Consider the following 17,946-nt stretch of genomic DNA (forward strand, 5'->3'; position numbering starts at 1 on the left):
ACCCCTGGAATCCCACCCCTCCCACTGGCCTCCAAAATAAGTGCTTTAATCACATTTTCTGAATTCCCTTAAACCCCAAAACCCCTTTTTCCTTCTCGTCACCCTCACCCCATCACCATAAAAGCTGGGAGGTCCCAAGCAGGGAGCTCAGACCCTGCACCAGGCAGCCAAAAATTCATTGTGAGAACAGAGGGAGCCGGGCTGGGACCAACACTGTTTATTATGGGAAAAACACCCCGAGGGATCCCATTAACATGGCATAAAACCACCGGAGGACAATGAAGTGAAATCCACAGCAACAGACACACAGCAGGAAAAGTCCAGTTGTCAGCCAGGACAGCACAGAGGCACAACCCTAAAGGAGAAGTGCCCATCCCAAGGAATGATCCCAGGGACACTCCCCAGCCCGAGGGGACACAGGGAAAGACACAAGCAGCAAATCCTCGTCTTCCAGTTGTAGTGATGGAGGAGAGGAAAAAAAAAAATTAAAAACAGAGGAAGCCACGTGGATAAAAGCAAAAGGGGAAGCCATGGTGGGAATGGAAAATCCTCCCTGCTCAGGAAGGATCTGGGGAGGTCTGGCTCACCTGGGGCACATTTACTGAGCCCCACATCTCCCAGGGAGCCCCTAAACTGCCCTGGCAGCAGGAAGACCCAAAGCAAGGTCACTAAAACCCTGTCCCCAACTCCCTGTGCACCTCAGGGCCTGGAGAGGCAGCAGGAATCTGCTAAAATCCAAGTTTCTGCCCCAAAACCACAACCCATTGCTTCCCTGGGCATCCATCTCCTCCTGCCAACAGCAGCATCAGCTCTGGATCATCCCATGGACACGTCCCCGTGTCCCCAACCCCACTGGCACCCTGCCCTGCTCCCCAGGGCTGGCTGACAATTCCATTCCTCCTGCAACATCCTCTGCCCTGCACAAGCCAGGCTTGGCTGGGCTTCCACCATCTTCAGGAAACACCTTGGAAATGTTTACTGGCTGTGCTCCCCCTCCCAGCTGCCAAAAAGGTCTCCAAGATTCAGTTCAGATCCCAAAATCTTGGGTTCACGTTAAAAAAAGACAAAACTTTTCTATAAAGCTGAGTGCTGGCGGATGTGACACTCAGAAATTCATTTCTCCCAAGATTTTTCGTTTGTTTGTTTGGATTTTAGACCTTCCTCCGAGGTGTTTGTCACCCAGATGTGACAGTTAACAGTCTGCCAAAGAATTTTTTTTTGAGGGGGGGGGGAAAGTGCAATTTGCTTTTCAGTGCTAGAGCAGGATTAGTGCAATGAGAAAAATCTCCCGAGCCACTGAAGGCATCCCCAGCTTGGTTATTTACATATTCCTCAAAAGGGTGATAATTCCAGCTCCAGCCTCACTGTTTGAGCTGAGACTTCCCTGGAAAGAGCCAGACACACAAATTGGAAAATTTCAGCCCGTGGCATTTGTAGAAAACTGTCTGATAATATTGAGCATCCTTCCTGCTCAGCCGTGGGGTGTCGTACCAAAAAAAAAAAAAAAAAAAAAAAAGAAAAAAGGAAAAGAAAAGAGAAAAACCCACAAGGAAGAAATAATCTTTAAATTTTCCTCCTGAGTGTCTCCTTTGGGACAGGGCTTTGAGCAGAAATGTCAGTGTGATTTTCACACCAGTTTCTCTCCCATTGATTTCCCATCCTGTTTTTTAATCAGAGATTTGATTCTCTCACAGCATCGCTAACAGAGGTGTCTATTTTAGGAAACACCAGAGGTTTTAAGAAGCTGAGGAGAAAAAGATTATCAACTCATATGGGCTCAGCCTAAAAAGAGAGAGAAAAAAAATCCTTTAATTGAAATCCCCAGGCTGAAATTCTCTGCAGATTTACCTAAATGGACTTCAAATGATGTCCCTAATATATCAAGGCCTGCTTTTAACTTAATTCAAGCCCTGGGCATGCATCTGCAGCCCTTGGACAAGCTGGGCTTTGGATGCTCACTGAGATTATTAGTTTTAAGTGCTAAATCATGCAAGTGTGATACCCAAATATCAAAACCTGGGCCAACAATACACCAGCCCAAAGCTCCAAGCAGGAAACGGGATTTAAAAAAAAAAATAGGTTAAGTATTTGTTTCTATTCTTCCAAATTTAAGCTGGCAAAATCAAAATGTGAAAGGACAGACATTGAGTATTTTCTGCTTGGGGAGCAGCAGCTGGGGCAGTGAAGGAACAATATCACGGTTTAATTACAGTTAAAAGGGACAAAATTTTGTTTCAAAGCTGCTTGGAAGGTTTTTTTTGGGTGCTCCCAACATTCCAGCTCAACAGTTCAGCCTCAACATTTGCTTGGCAAAGCCAGGAGGCTTTGGGGGGGTTTTAAATAAATAAATAGGTTAAACCTGCCTGGCACAAAGATCAGACCCATCCTGCAGGGGTTTTGCCCGGAGCAAGTGCAGAGTGCACAGAGGAACTGGGAAAACATCTCCTGGCACAGAGGAGCCTCCAGTCCCACGGGGAGCAGGGACAATGCCACAACACCCCCACAACAACAGAGGCACCAAGGAAAATTCTCCTCCTCTCTCCCTGCCCCTGGGTGAGGGATGAGCTCCCATTCCCAGAACAAGCATCCCCTGTAGGATCAACATTCCCTGTAGGATCAGAGGGGGGAGCTGGAGGATCCCCCCACCACCCCCATCCTCACTATTTGCTGTTGGGTTTCTGCTGCTTCTCCTGCCTCTGCTTGTGTTTTTGGGCCACGCCGTAGGGGACGTGGGCGGCCACGGTGCCCAACTCCTGAGCTCCCTCCACGTGGAACATCTGGTCATCAAAGAAGATGTGGGGCCGGATTTTCCTCAGCAGAGGCCCCTTGGGAGCCCCTGCCAGGAACAGAGCCTCGTCTGTCTCCAAGCCCCAGCTCCTCAGAGTTTTTAGGGCTCGGGCCCCCGAGCTGGCGGCGCTCCGCGCTGTCACCAGGTACGTGCGGATGGGACACTCCAGCCTCAGCCCCTTGGAGTAGAATTTCTTCTGCAGCTTCCCCAGAGCCTCCAGGAAGCCTTTCAGAGGGCCCTGATGGAGAAAAAAAAACAACAAACCCTGTCACCTTGTGATGCTTTTAGTTGTTATGTTGTTCAGAATCTCCGCTGCTTTTTCCCTCCCCCTAAAATGAATCTGTGTTTTCACAGCTTGGCTCAGGGTGTAATTGAAGTGGGGATTTTGATGACCAGGAGTGTTTTGTTGATGGGAAGAGGGTCAAGCCACACCTGGAGCAGGCCACATTTTTGGATTCATTAATTCTGTTATAAGTTCTCTTCACAGGGTTGTTGGACAAAACAATTCCTTCCTAGCTGGAAAATCAAGGACAACTGGTACCCAAAAAGCAGAAACAACAGCAAAGGGAAGGGGGCAAGCCAGGGGGCTGAGACTTCATAGCCTGGGGCTGTGATTGGATAATAAACCCCAATATGTGGATAAACCAAAACTTATAAAAGTGTAAAAACTCGTGACTGGGATCTATGTTGGATGTGATTTGGGTGTAGCCCTGGCCAGGCTCTTGCACTGCCCAAAGCGTATCCTTTCAACAAATCCCTATTTTATTCCTTTCAATAAGTCCCTATTTTATTCTTTTTGCTCTGTCTAGTCTCTGTTCCAGCTCAGCCTTTCCAGGCAATCCTATCACCACCCCTTCACCCTGTGAGCCACCCCAAAAAACGACCCCAAATCCATCCCTGCTGCCTGACCCCACCTCGCATCCCACTCTGGCTCCCAAAATTGAGAGCATCCCATGAGGGCTGCCTCTCTCCCAGAGCCTTTTCCTGCCTCCAGCCCAGCTCTACCTGTGCCAGGGGTTTGTTCTCATGAGCTTTTTCGTGCTCAAAGAACTTGTCCAAGCCGTGAGCCTTCACGATCTGCTCCGACTCGTCCGAGAAGAGCACGGCGTCCCCGTCGAACGCCACCCGCAGCTGCTTCTCCGACACCTCCAGGTCCCTGCTGGGGCTGAAGATGGTGGCTGCAGCAATCCCTGAGCACGAGGTAAGAGGCTGGGAGTTATCCAAGGATCCGTCCTCGTGGCTCAGCCACCGAGGAGCAGAGCAAAAACACGGCGGGGCTGGGAGCAAAACCCCGCGAGGAAACGCAGCCCGGAGCACCTGCAGCTCAGCCCCGAGAGCTTCCACGGCAAAAAACAAACCCCCAGATGAGAAATCAACCTTTGCATACGAGGATTAAGGAGGAAAAAACACCGGCTTTGCCTCGGGAGAGCTGTGGAGCTGGAGGAAAAGCTCATTTCTATGGAAACTGGAGGCTTTTTGGAGCATTTGGGGCAAGGCAAACCTTGAGTGCATGGGATGTGGATGTTGGAGTTATCCTTGCTGGGATCAACCCCCTGAGGGCTTCCCCCCGCTGCCCCCCCTGAGCTGGACCCCAGACTCACCCTCTTCAATGGCCCCACTCACTTTCTCAGCATCAGAGGAGAGGTAGAGGTTGGTGTGATAGGCCTTGAGGTAACAGATGGGGCTGTTCCCTCCTGTCATGCAGAACCTCTCGATGAACAGACCTGAGGGCAAAGAGGGACCCTGGGGTGAGCCTGGCTGACCCCCCAAAACCCAGCCTTGTGGTTCTGCTGCCCAACAGCAGAGCCAGCAGCCAGAGCCCCTCCCCACACCAGCCAGCTCAACACCCAGAAAATCTGGGAGAAAAAACATCTCCTTTTCTTGGTGCCAAAGCCATGACACCACCAAGGACAGCTCGGTCCTGAGATAAATGTGATTCGTGCTAATTAAATCGTAACTATATTAACAAAATTGTATTTAGATCAATAGAAGACAATGGTTACAGAGTGAGGGGGGAGATGGGTGAGACAGGACAAAGGACATTTTCCAGATGCTGGGAGTCGAAGAAGGAGGTTGGAAGAAAGTCAAACAAGAATAGTAGAAGGACGTAGGTCTGACAAGCAGCATCTAGAAATAGAAAGTTTTGACCTTGAAATGGGCCAAAATGGGATGATTCCAAGCATGGGACTCGATTAAAGTCTTGTTATGGAAAACATCTGCTCAGTCACACAGTGAGCATGCACTACCTGCAGGTCACACCTTGGTCAGTGAGGAAGATGATGAGCCTTCATCAGAAATAAGACCCTCAAAAGGACGAGAGACCCCCTAACCCATGAGTAGAGCATGCACTGTACACATAGTGATGCACATTTTAGGAATAGAAACTAGGAAGAGATTTCTAGAAACTTCTGTAGCCTGCAGTCAATAAGTGGGATTGTTAGCCTGGATGCTTTGGTACATGAGGAATGGGAGCCACTCCCTGAACCCCCATCAGGGAGGCCTTCCCTGGTCTGTGAACCTCAATTATACTAAATTACTTACTGCCAAAATTTTGCATATTCTTAAATATCTGCGCTTTGACTGTACTCATCTCCTATACTTCGATTATATTCATTTTGTTACTATTAAAAATTTACTATTAAATTTCATCTTGTTGCTTGATAAACCCGAAAAACAGAACACCATTGATAACAGTCCCCATCTCACCGTAGTGGTTGATGCTGTTGATCAAACGAACCCCAACCTGGGCGTGGTTGTTGGTCATGAGGACGATGTCGAAGAGCTCCTCACTGTCAGGGTAGAGCTCACGGAGCTGAGCATTCACTGCCTCCAGAGCCTGCAGCACCCCGGGGACAGGGGGTGGGTGTCAGCCAGGCCCCCCCCAGGTGGGGCCCTGACCCCCTTCCCACCCAGCAAAACACTCCTGGTCACCAAATCCACGGATATGGGCAGCCCCAGGTGTGCCCTGACCCCCTTCCCATAAAAAAAACCCACTACTGGTCATCAAAATCCCCAAATCTGGACAGTCCCAAGTGTGCCCTGACCCCTTCCCATAAAGAAAACATTCCTGGTCATCAAAATCCCCAAATCTGGCCAGCCCCAGGTGTGGCCTGACTCCCTTCCCATCAACAAAACACTCCTGGTCATCAAAATCCCCACACATCAACTGAGCCAAGCTGACATCAGCTGGGAAAAAATAGATTCATTTTGGGGGAGGAAAAAAAGCCACCTAGCTACTCTTCTGTTGTCAAACACAAAAGGGTTGGAGTTATTAAATGAGGATAAATTAGCTCCAAGTTACAGATAAGTGTTTTTCAAGCAATCAGAAACAAGTCTTGCCCCACAGAGCTGATGAATTTATTCTTTGGGAACAGACTCCAGCACCCAAAACTGCACTAACTGGTACAGGAGTTTGAAAATATTTTTCAAGTTTGAAATGCCTCATTTCAACACAGTCAGAATTAGAAATTGGCCGACTCGGGAGCAAGGCTAAACTCAGCCAATTTACAAGAATAAATAAACTGCAATAATAATCGTAATTAAAAAAAAAAATTAAAAAATTTCTAAAAAGACAATTCACTAAAGGGAAACTTTAAATGTGATCCAAGGAGATGATTTGTTCAATTCTTGGGCTCAAGATGGAAAATCCAGCCCTGGAAGCAGCACATCACTTGCTGGGAGGTTTAGCTTCCCTCTGCTTGCTCCATCCCTCCTGCCCTGCTGCTCGTGTCCACCCTGACCCCAAAATTTTCGGGGACCACGGCTCACCTTGACGAAGGGGAAGGCAGCCCCGGGGAGGAAGGGCTCGTTCTCGTGGTCCAGCTGATATTTCACGTAGGCCTCCACGCCCTGCTCCGTGTAAATCTTCTGCTCCTCCTCCATGCGGAACAGCGCCCGCGAGGACACGGCGATGGTGATGGCGTTCTCGGGTTTGGGCTGGGGGCACAGGGACAAATTAGGGGAGGCCAGCCCCTGCTGCCAGGCTGGGGTGGCACCTCGCAGCCTGAAAGGTGGGTGACACCTCTGAAAGGATTTTTCAGCAGCTGCATCCCAGTGCTCCAGAAGATGAAGCCTTGATGCTCCATCCCCGCATCCTCAGATCCCACTGCCAAGCCCTCCCGCTGCAAACAGGGCCCCAGAACCCCTGCAGACCCCAGGAGAAGCCCCTGCAGAAGGGATTTGTGTGGCTTTTCCCACCCCCCAGGCAGGAAAGAACAGCGCTCTGGGGCTGAGCCAGATGTGCATCCCGTGATGCATCCAGATGTGACAAACAGCCTGTGCCAGCTCAGCTCCTCCAAACACTTGATACAGTTATTGTGGGTGGAAACATGACAAACAGGTGGTGCAAGCAGTGATTTATGAGTCATTATTACGAATGTTCGAGGGCTGGATCCAAAACCCAAATCCAAAATCCGGATCCAAAACCCAAATCCCAAATCCAAAAGCTCCTCCAGCTGAAGCCAACGAGGCGCCTCCAGAGGGGACAGCGATGAAGTCAAGCTCATCTCAACCCCCCACCCATCCTCCCTCTCTCCCCTTGCAGGGCAGGGAGGGTGTTAATCCCCATCACTCACTTGCAAGTACAAAAATAAGTTAATTACTGATGGCCAGTGAGAAATCCTGGCTGCCAGGACAGCAAATCCTACAGAGGGACAGTGACACAGAGAGTCCTGTCCCCTACAGGGGAGTCCAGCGAGCAGGACAGGGCTTGGGGGGGCTCTCTGAGAAATCCTGGCTGCCAACCAGCCTCACCCCCTGCTCCTCTGTGACTTCCAGGATCCTCTGTGCCATTTAACCATGAGTAATCCTCCGGCAATGCCATTTACCCAGGGTGGAGGGTGCCTCCCCCAGCACACCCAGGTGCTCCAAAGTTCAAGCTCCCACCCTGCCCAGGGCTGAACTTTCCAGGAGCAGCAGCCTGTGCCCCATCCACACTGGGATTCACTCCCTGCAGGGTTGGGCTCGCTCTGTCCCCAGTCCCACCCAGCAATGAGCCAGTGGGAGCATCCACACCATTCCCAGCAGCAGGCACCTCTCCAAAATCCCAGCATCCATCCCCAAAATCCCCCAAATCCCCAGCAAAGCGATTAAACAGCGAGACCCAGATTAGGGTGGGCTGAGAAGATCACTGCAGCCACAGGGATCCCTTTCCCACAGCATTTCCAGGGGAATCAGATCCCCTGTGGAAGTGAATCTTTTAGGAAAGCAAGGGAACAACCCCCAGGACATGCAGGACGTGATCCAGGACACCAGCACTGCTCCCCCAGGTGTATCAGCTGTTAAACTGGTCATGAGCCAAGCCTTGGCACTTCAGCTCATTAATTAATAACTCTGGTGTCATGGGCCATTTATTAGCTGAAAATATTAATAACTCTGAAAGGTCTTGGGACATCCGGCCATTAGCTGGAGTCCTGCTGCTCCATCCTGCCCCTGAAATCTTCCAGGTGTTTGTTCCCTGATCCTGGACCAGCCTCAGCCCTGCAGGGAGATTCCCAGGAGAGAAAAAAAAAAAAAAAATAGATGTAACAGCACCGAGGCGTGTTCTAGGGGCAGAGAAGGATGTTTGGGGCCACAAGCCAAGCCGGGTGCCCAGAGGGAATTTCCATCTCCCTCTCCCCCCCCCCAACGCACACCTTCCACACCTTGTGAACAGCCCCGGCTGCTCAAGGTCCTTTCCCCGCCTCTGAGAGGCACCAGCCCTCGGGGAGGTTCATTTAAGAGGCAATAAACACAGCAATAAAAATAACCCTCAGCTCCAGGCCTGGCTCTGCCCCAGCGTGGGCTGCTGGAGCCCCAGGTGCCTGCGGGCAGGGAGCCTCTGGGAATGGGACCTGCCAGGTCCTGCCAGGGAAGATTTGCACCTTTCGGAGCACTCGGGGCAGGAAAGTCTCACCCGGGTGCTGAAGCAGCTCCCGGCTCTGGCTGGGCTGGAATGGCCCTGCTGTTCTCTGGGAAATGCTGACATTTGGGAAACGAGGCGATTCTGCACTGCAAGGAGGGATCTGCATTTTGACATTTCTTTGAAGTGGAGGTTTCATTTGGAAGCGTTCCCTCCTCGGGGTTGTTTGGATGCCTCTCTGTCCCCATTAGTGCTGCAGATGGTCATTACAACGCTCAAAAATGAGCTTTAAAAAGCCTCAGGAACCACAGCACCTCAAATCCTCTGTCTGAGTGCTGCAAGCAACCCACCAGCACCACTTTTCCCCAGAAATGGTGATGTTTCAAGGCAAAGGCTCTTCTTTTCTAACAGGAAATGCGTGCATGGGAGGGGTCCCACGGCCCCCATCCCACCACAGCCTCCTGCTCTGGCTGCCCCAGCCCTGGAGGGTTTGGGCTGAATCACAAACTCGGTTTTCCCCTCAGAGCAGCATCCAAGGTCAGCCAAGGTCAGCAAAAGCTCATCCAACACAAGTCCAGGCTCTGCTCAGCCGAATCCAACTGAATTTGCTGCCCGGGGATTCATGGTGAGCTCCTCTCCCTTCCCATGGGAAGGTCAGATCCAGTCCCCTCCTGAACCTCCAGCAAGAGATTAATGATGGGTTTAAGAGGAGTATGAACAGGGTGGGGAAGGTCCCATCCCAATCCTGGGTCCCATCCCTAGGGTCACCCAAACAGGAGGGACAACCAGGGACATGTCCTGACCCTCTGAACAGGAACATCAGCCACTGGCACAGCTCCAGGCAGTCCACAAGGTCCAAACCCCACCCCAGAAGTGTAAAAACACCTTTGCAGCTCCATTGAGTACAAACCCCATCCCAGACCCCAAACCCCTCAGTTTTGGGGTAAAGGTGTATTTCACACCTGAAACAGCCCAATTTTCTCCCTCTGGATCCAACAGCTGGCAGCCTTTAAATCGCTGCTCTACTCAGATGTAAATCCTAAGCAGCCCCCCAAGGATTAGAGGAAATCTGGAAATGCCACAGGCCCCTGGGATGTGCAGTGGGACCGTGTCCTCCCAGCCACCAGAGCCACAGGTGCCCACAGTGCCACCCAACCCCAGCAGCTTCACTGCCACCCCTGGCAGGAGCCACAGTGGGGACCCCATTCTGCACCCCTCGATCCTTCTGAGCTGCGTGGGGCTGGACCCCACTCCACCCTAAAATCCTGCAGGAATTCTGGCAGCCCCAGGCACTTCCCTGGTGCAAAAGACCAAATTCTTGTGATTAATTCAATATTCAGAGGTGGATTTTGGTCATGGGAAGGGGAAGAGGAAGGGTTTGCTCCAGGGTCAAGCATTGTCCCCACTCCAGGGTCAAGGTGTCCCCACCCAAAAATCAGGGTGAGATAGGTGGGTCCCAGAGGAAGGGAACCAGCAGAAAACCATCTCCCACTGACCCGTGTCACCAGAGAGGCTGGGGGACATTTCCAGCATTGCTGAAGGGTGACAGGTCTCATCGCTGACCTCCCTGGCAGGAGCAGCCTGGAAGAGGAGCTGCGACCACTGCAAAGCAGGAATGCCCCATTAACCCATTCCCCAGCCAGGAATGACTTCCCCAAAAATCCCCTTTTCTCCTGTCACCTCGCACAGCTCTGTCCTGCTCCTGTCTGGCCAGGAGGACAGACAGACACAGCACCCCTAAGGGCACAGACAGACACCAAACCCCATTTCCTGAAGGAGCCCCGGGCACCACGAGCCCCCTGCTCAGGATCAGATTAAAGTTCAGGGCACTGAGGCCAGATTGGTTTGGAGTTTTCCAAGAGCATTATTTATACTGGGAAAAGCACTCTGCAGCCATCCATCACGGGCTGGCAGCTGCCTGGCTGGGAGAGAGCAGCTGAGCTGGGGCCCCCAGCCTGCCCCAGACGAGGGGCACAGCGCCTGGCATCACCCCCAGCCCCACAGAGAGTGGTGGCACAGCGCCTGGCATCACCCCCAGCCCCACAGAGAGTGGTGGCACAGCCTGGCATCACCCCCAGCTCCGTGCCTGGATCTGGCTTTGCAAACCTCGCTGCCCCTCATGGTGCCTCAGTTTCCCCCGCCGTGCAGCAGGGATGGGTTACTGATCAGCGAGCTGGTGGCGAGGAAAGCAAGAGGAAGAGGAGCCCGGGCTGGCACCCACGAGCAAAGCGTGGCATGAAAGACAAGCAGCTGCGTTCTGCCACCGAGCCAGGCTGTCCCCCTGCTCCGGGAGGGCACAGGCAGCAGCAGTGTGAGCTGGCAGAGGGTCCAGGCCCGGCGGTGGCACTCTGGTCACAGCAGGGAAAGCCCAAAGGCTGCCCCAGGTGAAGGCTTGGACGTGGCGAGGTCACACCCAGAGCTTTGCCACACAAGGTGCCAGTGGCCACCGGGTCCCCCCCACCTCGCCCTGGGCGGCTCCTCTGCCACATCCCGGGTTTTGGGGGTCCCACGGCCCCGAGGGTGGCTGTGGGGGCTCAGAGGCTGCAGGGGCAGGGCCAGCCCGTCCCGGGCACAGCCCCCAGCCCTGCCAGGTTGCCAGCCCGTCCCGGGCACAGCCCCCAGCCCTGCCAGGTTGCCAGCCCCGCTGTCCCGCTGCTATTCCGGGATCCGCGGGGCCGCTCTCCCAGGAGCTCCCGTGTTTAAACGCGGCAGGCTCAGCCCTCGTTAGATAACACAGCCTTTCCCTCTAATCTCCCGGAGCCTGCCAGGGGCAGCGACACCCCTGTGACACCCCGCTGGCTCCTGGGCTGTCCCCCGGCTCTGGCAGTGCCACCACTCCTGCCCCTGGCAGGTCCCCTCCTGCCTTGGCAGCTCATGGGGCACCGGGCCACTCTGCAAGGACATCTCAGCCCAGGAGGGAGCCAGGAGCACCACGGGCACCTGCAGGAGCCCAGAGAGACCCCAAGGCGACCAAGGGTGACCCAGGGATGCCATGAAGGAGTGGGAGCACCTGGAGAGAGCCAGGGCATCGCCAAGGACCTGGATGGAGGAAGGGGGTGAAAGAAACACCAGAGACACCACGGGGGACCCCACAGAACCCGGAGGAACCGGGGAACATGGAGACACTCAGAGGGACCCCAAAACACGTGGAGGAAATGGGGCAGCGGGAGAGACCCCAGAGAGCCTGGAGGAGATGGGGGCACCCACAGACAGCCGGGGGAGGTTCCATGGGGGAATCCAGAGGAGATGAAGCACCCAGGGGAACCCGCAGGAGATGGGGGGGGATTACCGGGAGAGCCCCGGGGAACCCGCAGGAGATGGGGCAGGTGGGGCGGGGGCTGCGTTCCCCCCGTGCCGGGGAGCGCCGCGCGGCACCTCGGGGGCTCTCACCGATTTGGGTTTCTTCTTAGGGGCGAGGTTATCGTAGAAAGCCTTGGCTTCATCCCAGGGTCGCCCCGGAGCCTCGGCGGGACCCGGCGGTTCCATAGCGCGGCGGCTCCGGGGCACCGGCGGCTCCGCTCGTCCCGGGAGCTCCCGGAGCCGGGGCCGGCCCGGCGGAACGCGCTTTATAAGGCATCCCATGAAGCTCCGGGCTTTCAGTCCACCGGGACACGGATTAACCTCTTCGGGACCGAGCGCTCCTCGCAGCCGCCGCGCTCCCCACGGTGATCCCGGGGAGCTGCGGGGAATTGAGGAGGGAGCTCCGGCTCCAGGGCAGAGCCAGCGGAGGGGGCAGCGAACGCCTGGGAGAGAGGGGAAGGGGCTGGGGACAAAGGTGACATCAGCAGAGCCCCGGGAGGACGCGGGGCAGGGGAACCCCTGGGGACACCAATTCCTGCTCGCCCCAAGCCGCTGGTCCCTGGGGTTTGGGCATCCTTGAGAGCACAGGAAAGGGCACGAGGGTGGGCAGTGCTGGGAGCTGGAGGGGTTGGAGCAGCCGGGGTGGTGGCAGCAGGAAAGGACACAGGTGTGGTGGGACCCTGCTTCGTGTCAGGGTGACCTGAGCCATTCACTGGTTAATGGAATTAGTGCGGGTGTTAATTAAGGCTCTCCACTCCCACGAGGGCTGGTGGGAGCAGCTACAGAGCTGCGCATTCAGCTCAGGCTGAAAATTCCACCACAACCAGCAGACCCCCAGAAGCCTTTGGAGAGCAGCGGGTGCATCCCAGGGACCAAACCCCAAGAGCCAGGAAGGGGCGAGGGATGGAGGATCTCACCTGGAACAGGGCAGCCCCTGGGGAGAGGCCACAGAACAGGGTTTTACCCAAATCTCTGTGCTCCAGCTTAAGAAAAACCCTCCCTACAAATCACAGCCTCGAGGACCCCCCTGTCCATGTGTCCAACCCAACACCACCCCACTTCCACTGAGCTCCAGCCAGGAGAGCAGAGCCAGGGTGTGTGCTGGTGAGCTGTGTCCTGGCTCCAGGAATCCCAAACCCTTCGGGAATCATTTCAGCATCGTTTCAGCCTCACAGACTTCCTTTCCCCAGGGCCTTTGCAGCTCCCTGCTGGGAAACACCTGAGCTTCCTTTGGGGTGGCCCCCAGGGATCCAAGCAGGAGCTTGGAGGGCCCTGGGATCACCAGGCTATTCTTGGAGTTTTCCCTTAAGCTTTTTGAGTTGCTGCCCTTCGAGGCAGCAGCCCTGGCACGTCCCCAGCTCCCAGAGGGTGGGAGAACCTTGCCCCATTCCCTCTCCCCCATTCCCTCTCCCCCAGGCAGTGCTGAGCTGCAAACTCACACGCGCGCTCCTGGAAAGCACAGCGGCCAAAGCCGAGGTGCAGAGCTCTCCCATCAGCAGCACTCCTAAAAATAAAAAGCCTGCCTGTGGTTTTGGCACCCTCCCATCCCCGTGCTCCCGTGCTGGCTGCTGCAGGACACACCAGAGGCTGGGGAATTGCAGGATCCGGGTGGGATGGGGTGAGCTGGGAGCCAGCGCTGCTGCCCAAGAGCCAGCCCTGCTGGATTGATCACAGAGAAGGATTAAAATTTGGTGAGAGCTCCTTAGCAACAGTCACTGTCTGTGCAGGCTGCTGGGGGAGAAGAAAGGCCAGAGGAAAATCTGTGCGGGGAAGATGGGGGTGGAGAAAAGAAAGACAAAGATGCACCGAGAGCAGGTCCCAGTTGCTGACAGATGGAGCCCAGGAAAAAGCCACCAGCCCTGAGGGAAGGGCACAGCCCTGGGCCAGCTCCTGGTTGACAAATGAAACCCATTTCCAGGGAGGTTTGGGGTCTGGGCCTCCCCACCCCAAAATTGACATTCTCTTCCCCAGAGTTGCCTGCACAACTGAAGGGTTTCACCTTCAGGGCTCCCCAGCCTGAGCCCCACTGTGCTGTCCCCAAGGGTTTCTCCACCCCTTGGGGTGTCACAGGCGCAGGTGAGACCCCTAAAATATCCTCAGAAGTGCAGTGTTGTCACCTCACTGTGCCCAGTCAGCTGCCCCCCAATAATCCACCCAGAGGGGGGACACCACACACAGGGGACAGTTTATTTTTCCATTAAAAAAATAGGCAAGGACTTCACCATCTCCTAACAGACACCACAACCATCAACACCACAACGTGCAGACTAAACACCAACCTGGGACAGACTAAACCCCAGCCTGGGACAGACTAAACCCCAGCCTGGGACAGGAGGGGTGGATGCAGCAGCCTGGGATTTGTTTCTTGTGGCCTCCAGGGCTTTGCCAGGAGGCTCAGCAGGTACAGGACCCATCCACACCTCCCCACAGCCCCCACCCAGCACCCAGCTGTCCCCACAGCAGTGTCACACACCCAGGAGCAGCACCAGCACCTGCCTTCCACAGCCACGCTCCTGACCCCACCTCCAGTTTGGGACCACAGGTGTCACCTCAATATCCAGCAAGGTCAGAAATGCCACAGAGCACCCAGAGCTGTGGATGTCACCCACCTGATGGGATGGAAGGTGGCTTTTGGGATGGGACCACATCCAGGGCTGGCCTTGGACAATTCTGTTCTCCTTTCAACCAACCCTGGCTGTTCCCAGCAGGAAAAAAAGGTGGAAGAGCTAAAGCTGGTGCAAGACCCTGCCCTGGCCTCTCCAGGGAATTGCCAGTGAATGAGGGACCAGGAGCAGGACTTGGGACTTTTCAGCCTCCCTGGAGACATCACAAGCCATGAAACTGAGGGGGAAAACCAGCAGGAAGGGGACAGAGTTGGTCTAATTTAGGATCAGGGAATGGGCCAGTGGGGAAAGCACAGGGAGAGAAAGGCACAGGGATGTGGGAACAGTTGTCCCTGGTCAGCCAGGACACATCAGTGGCTGCAGGACACCCAGCTCCAGGGTGGGACAGGGCTGACAGCACTCAGAGCAGGCTCTGCCCTGGGAGGGTGTGGGACATGGGCTGCCCAGGATGCAGGGACAGCAGGAGGGATGGAATGTGGCTCATGCCTGGGCTTAAAAAGGGGAAAAATGGGGATTGAAACCATCACAGGGGGCAGAGTTTGGCTGCAGCCAGTCCAGCCCTGAGCCCCAGGGCTCTATTTCTGCATGTCACACTGCAGCAGCAGCACGATGGAGGGGTCACTCTTGGCTGCCTCCTTGAACTCCTCCAGGGAGATCTGGTCATCCTTGTCCTTGTCCATCTTTGTGAAGATCTTGTCCACTCGCTGCTGGGGCGTCAGCCCGTCCTGGTTCATCCTCATCATGATCACAGTCCCCACCATCTTGTAAATGGCCTGGAGAAGGATGAGAGTGGGAATGAGAGGGGATGATGGAAAGACACAAAATCCCAGCACAAGGCAGGGGACAGGGACAGGATTGCTGCTCTGTTGGGACCCATTTCTATCAGATCCACACCAAGCACCATTCAGACAAGGCTGTGGGGAAGAAAACTCATTCTTCACTGCTAAAAGGGACCCAACATCTACGAAAAGCCTGGAAAAGGCAAAGAACCCCCGCTGGTTTGAAGCGCTGGTACCTCAATGATCTCCAGCATCTCCAGACGTGTGATCTTCCCATCCCCATCCAGGTCGTACATCTCGAAGGCCCAGTTGAGTTTCTGCTCAAAGGTGCCCCTGGAGGTGACAGACAGGGCACAGATGAACTCCCTGAAGTCGATGGTGCCATCCCCATTCTTGTCAAAGGTGCGGAAAGCGTGCTGGGCAAACTTGGAGGCGTCTCCATAGGGGAAAAACTGCGGGAAGGAGAGAAGAGGAGTTTAAATGAGGAGGGGGAACTCGGCATGGAGGCTGCACCTCCAGCTCCCTCCAGGCAGCTCTCAGACCTCCAGCTGGAGCCCACCTTGATGTAGAGCTGCTGGAACTCCTCCAGGTTGAGGATGCCAGTGGGGCAGTCCTTGAGGAAGCCCTTGTACCACTGCTTCAGCTCCTGCTCGCTGAACTCCGTGCTCCTCACCAGGTCATCCAGCATCTCCGGGGCCAGCTTGCTGCTGTGCTTGCCCATGGCTGCCCCTGGAAAGGAAAATCCACACCAGGCTGGAGAGGGATGGCCCTCCCAGCCTTCCTCCACTCTGGCTGATCCCACATCCCTCTTCTGCTTGCTGGATCTGATCCCCCCGGCTGATGGGCGTCCATGCAGGACAGGAGCTGTGGCACTGGGAATGTGGCTGTGGGCCTTTGCTGCAGGAGCTGGCCCTGGGGCAGCCCCCCAGGGCAGCCAGCAGCATCACCCCATCGCCTGGGCTCATTTTGGGCTGCAGGAAAACACTCAAAATGCAGCTGAAAATTCAGAATTCTTCCCGTGGCCTTTGCCAGAGCATGATCACAGAATCCTAGAACGATTCAGGTTGTAAAAAAACCTCAAAGGCCACTCAGTCCCAGCCACACTGCCATGGGCAGGAACACCTTTCCCCAGACCTTCTCTAAGGACGGGACAACAAAGAATCTCCCATTAGTGCACATAAAAACCTCCCCGGCACCATCAGCCTCACAGCATCCGGCTGGCCACAGCCATGGCCCAGCCTGCTCCTGGTGGGGACGGGGTCTGGCCAGGGGGCTGCCAGCAGCAGGGAGCCCTGGCAAGGCCCTGGCTGTGTGGGCAGCGAGTGGAGCTGCTCCGAAACGCGCCGTGCCCGCTCCCACGCAGCCTTGGCTGCCAGCACGGCTCAGCCCGAGCAGCAGATGGTTCTCCCGGAGCTCCTGGAGCTCCTCTCTCCATGAAGTTGAGGAGAAGTTCACCTGGAGCCCAACCAAGCGCCGTCTCCTCCCAGGGATCTGATGTCCTGTGGCCGTGTGGGTTTGGGGAGCACGGGGAGGGACCCAGGGATGGGCGGTGTGGGGTTCCTGGTGTTCCCAGCCAGTTCCTGGCAAATCTCACAGGCAGCAGCTCCTTCCTGCCCCGTCATCCCACCAGCATCTGTCACCGTCTGCTGCGGCAGCACGGAACCCACAGCCCTCGGAATGTCCGGGCACCCACAGAGCACAGAGCTGCCCCAGCGACCCCAGCTCGGCTCCATGAACCCGCCCAGCACCACGGGCTGGCTCTAAATTGCTGGCGTTGATTATAAACCATGCCAGGCACTCGGCATGGGCAGACCTGCCATGATCCGAGTCCTCCCACATCTCCCACAGCCGCCCTGGAAGGAGGATGCAGCCCCTGACCACAGCTCAGCCCTCAAAGTGCCCGGGGGGGCTCCAGAGCAGCATCCTGTGGTCCACAGCCCTCGATTCCCTTTTCCAAGCCATGTCAGGGCACGGAACAGCACCCAGGAGAGCCACCCCACGCTCACCCCAAAGCACCGACTGATCAGCGGCTGCTGGTCCCAAAACCGGACAGAGGGGCATCAGCACCCTGCACAGAGCACCCCGGCCTCCAGCAGCACCCCTGGATTGGCACCCATGGGGCAGGGATGGGGCTCAGGGATGGGTGGGGGCACGGAGATGCCGGCATCGCTCCGGACCAGCGGCCCCGACACCCGCTGGAAGCGGCTCCCGGGAGCAGCTCCACGGGACGGGGAGGAGCCGGTCCTGGCCCCGGGGATGCGGCTCCAGCCCCGACAGTCCTTACCTGTGGTGTGACACCGGGCAGGTGGCGGCTCGGCGGGGCCGGGCGGGCTCGGAGCCGCTGCCGGTACCGGAGGGGCCGCGGTCCAGCCGCCGGCTCAGCCCCCGCCGCTCCCGCCCCTCTTGTAGCCGCGGGCCCCCCGCCCCCCCCCCCCGGCGGCGACGCTCGTCCATTGGCTGGGAGAGCTGTCAATCAAGCGGGAGGGGCCGCGGGGTGGGGGTCGAGGTGGGATACTGGGGGGTACTGGGATGGTGGGAGGGGAAATGGGAACAGGGATGCTGCGATCGGGGTGCTGGGGGATACTGGAGGTGGGGTCTCAGGGATGCTGGGACCGG

At 55.9% G+C, this 17,946-nt stretch overlaps 2 protein-coding genes across 2 annotated transcripts; both read right to left on the minus strand.

Annotated features, from left to right (window-relative positions):
- Window positions 1-202: 202 nt before the first annotated feature.
- Window positions 203-12,174, minus strand: NT5C1A (5'-nucleotidase, cytosolic IA). The gene is made up of 6 exons (XM_014885556.2): window positions 12,018-12,174; window positions 6,557-6,724; window positions 5,495-5,624; window positions 4,390-4,512; window positions 3,794-3,978; window positions 203-3,026 (listed from the first exon to the last, which is right to left on the minus strand). The coding sequence occupies exons 1-6, from the start codon at window positions 12,111-12,113 to the stop codon at window positions 2,661-2,663; spliced, it is 1,068 nt and encodes a 355-aa protein (XP_014741042.2). The 5' UTR covers window positions 12,114-12,174; the 3' UTR covers window positions 203-2,660.
- Window positions 12,175-14,100: 1,926 nt separating this feature from the next.
- HPCAL4 (hippocalcin like 4) lies at window positions 14,101-17,671 on the minus strand. The gene is made up of 4 exons (XM_014885558.2): window positions 17,615-17,671; window positions 15,890-16,059; window positions 15,567-15,782; window positions 14,101-15,324 (listed from the first exon to the last, which is right to left on the minus strand). The coding sequence occupies exons 2-4, from the start codon at window positions 16,049-16,051 to the stop codon at window positions 15,127-15,129; spliced, it is 576 nt and encodes a 191-aa protein (XP_014741044.1). The 5' UTR covers window positions 16,052-16,059; window positions 17,615-17,671; the 3' UTR covers window positions 14,101-15,126.
- Between the last annotated feature and the right edge of the window lie 275 nt (window positions 17,672-17,946).

This window comes from Sturnus vulgaris, chromosome 24 (assembly GCF_052056855.1).
Source record: "Sturnus vulgaris isolate bStuVul1 chromosome 24, bStuVul1.hap1, whole genome shotgun sequence".
Taxonomy (NCBI): domain Eukaryota; kingdom Metazoa; phylum Chordata; class Aves; order Passeriformes; family Sturnidae; genus Sturnus; species Sturnus vulgaris.

What these genes read in the sequence shown, in the direction of transcription:
- NT5C1A (XM_014885556.2), bottom strand. Translation starts at nt 12,113, where the DNA reads ATGGAACCGCCGGGTCCCGCCGAGGCTCCGGGGCGACCCTGGGATGAA. An exon ending in CAACAGCATCAACCACTACG is followed by an intron (nt 4,513 to 5,494) that starts GTGAGATGGGGA and finishes CTTTGCCCTCAG; the next exon opens with GTCTGTTCATCGAGAGGTTC. An exon ending in GAGTGGGGCCATTGAAGAGG is followed by an intron (nt 3,979 to 4,389) that starts GTGAGTCTGGGG and finishes CCTCGTGCTCAG; the next exon opens with GGATTGCTGCAGCCACCATC.
- HPCAL4 (XM_014885558.2), bottom strand. Translation starts at nt 16,051, where the DNA reads ATGGGCAAGCACAGCAGCAAGCTGGCCCCGGAGATGCTGGATGACCTG. An exon ending in TCCAGCAGCTCTACATCAAG is followed by an intron (nt 15,783 to 15,889) that starts GTGGGCTCCAGC and finishes TCCTTCCCGCAG; the next exon opens with TTTTTCCCCTATGGAGACGC. An exon ending in AGATGCTGGAGATCATTGAG is followed by an intron (nt 15,325 to 15,566) that starts GTACCAGCGCTT and finishes ATCCTTCTCCAG; the next exon opens with GCCATTTACAAGATGGTGGG.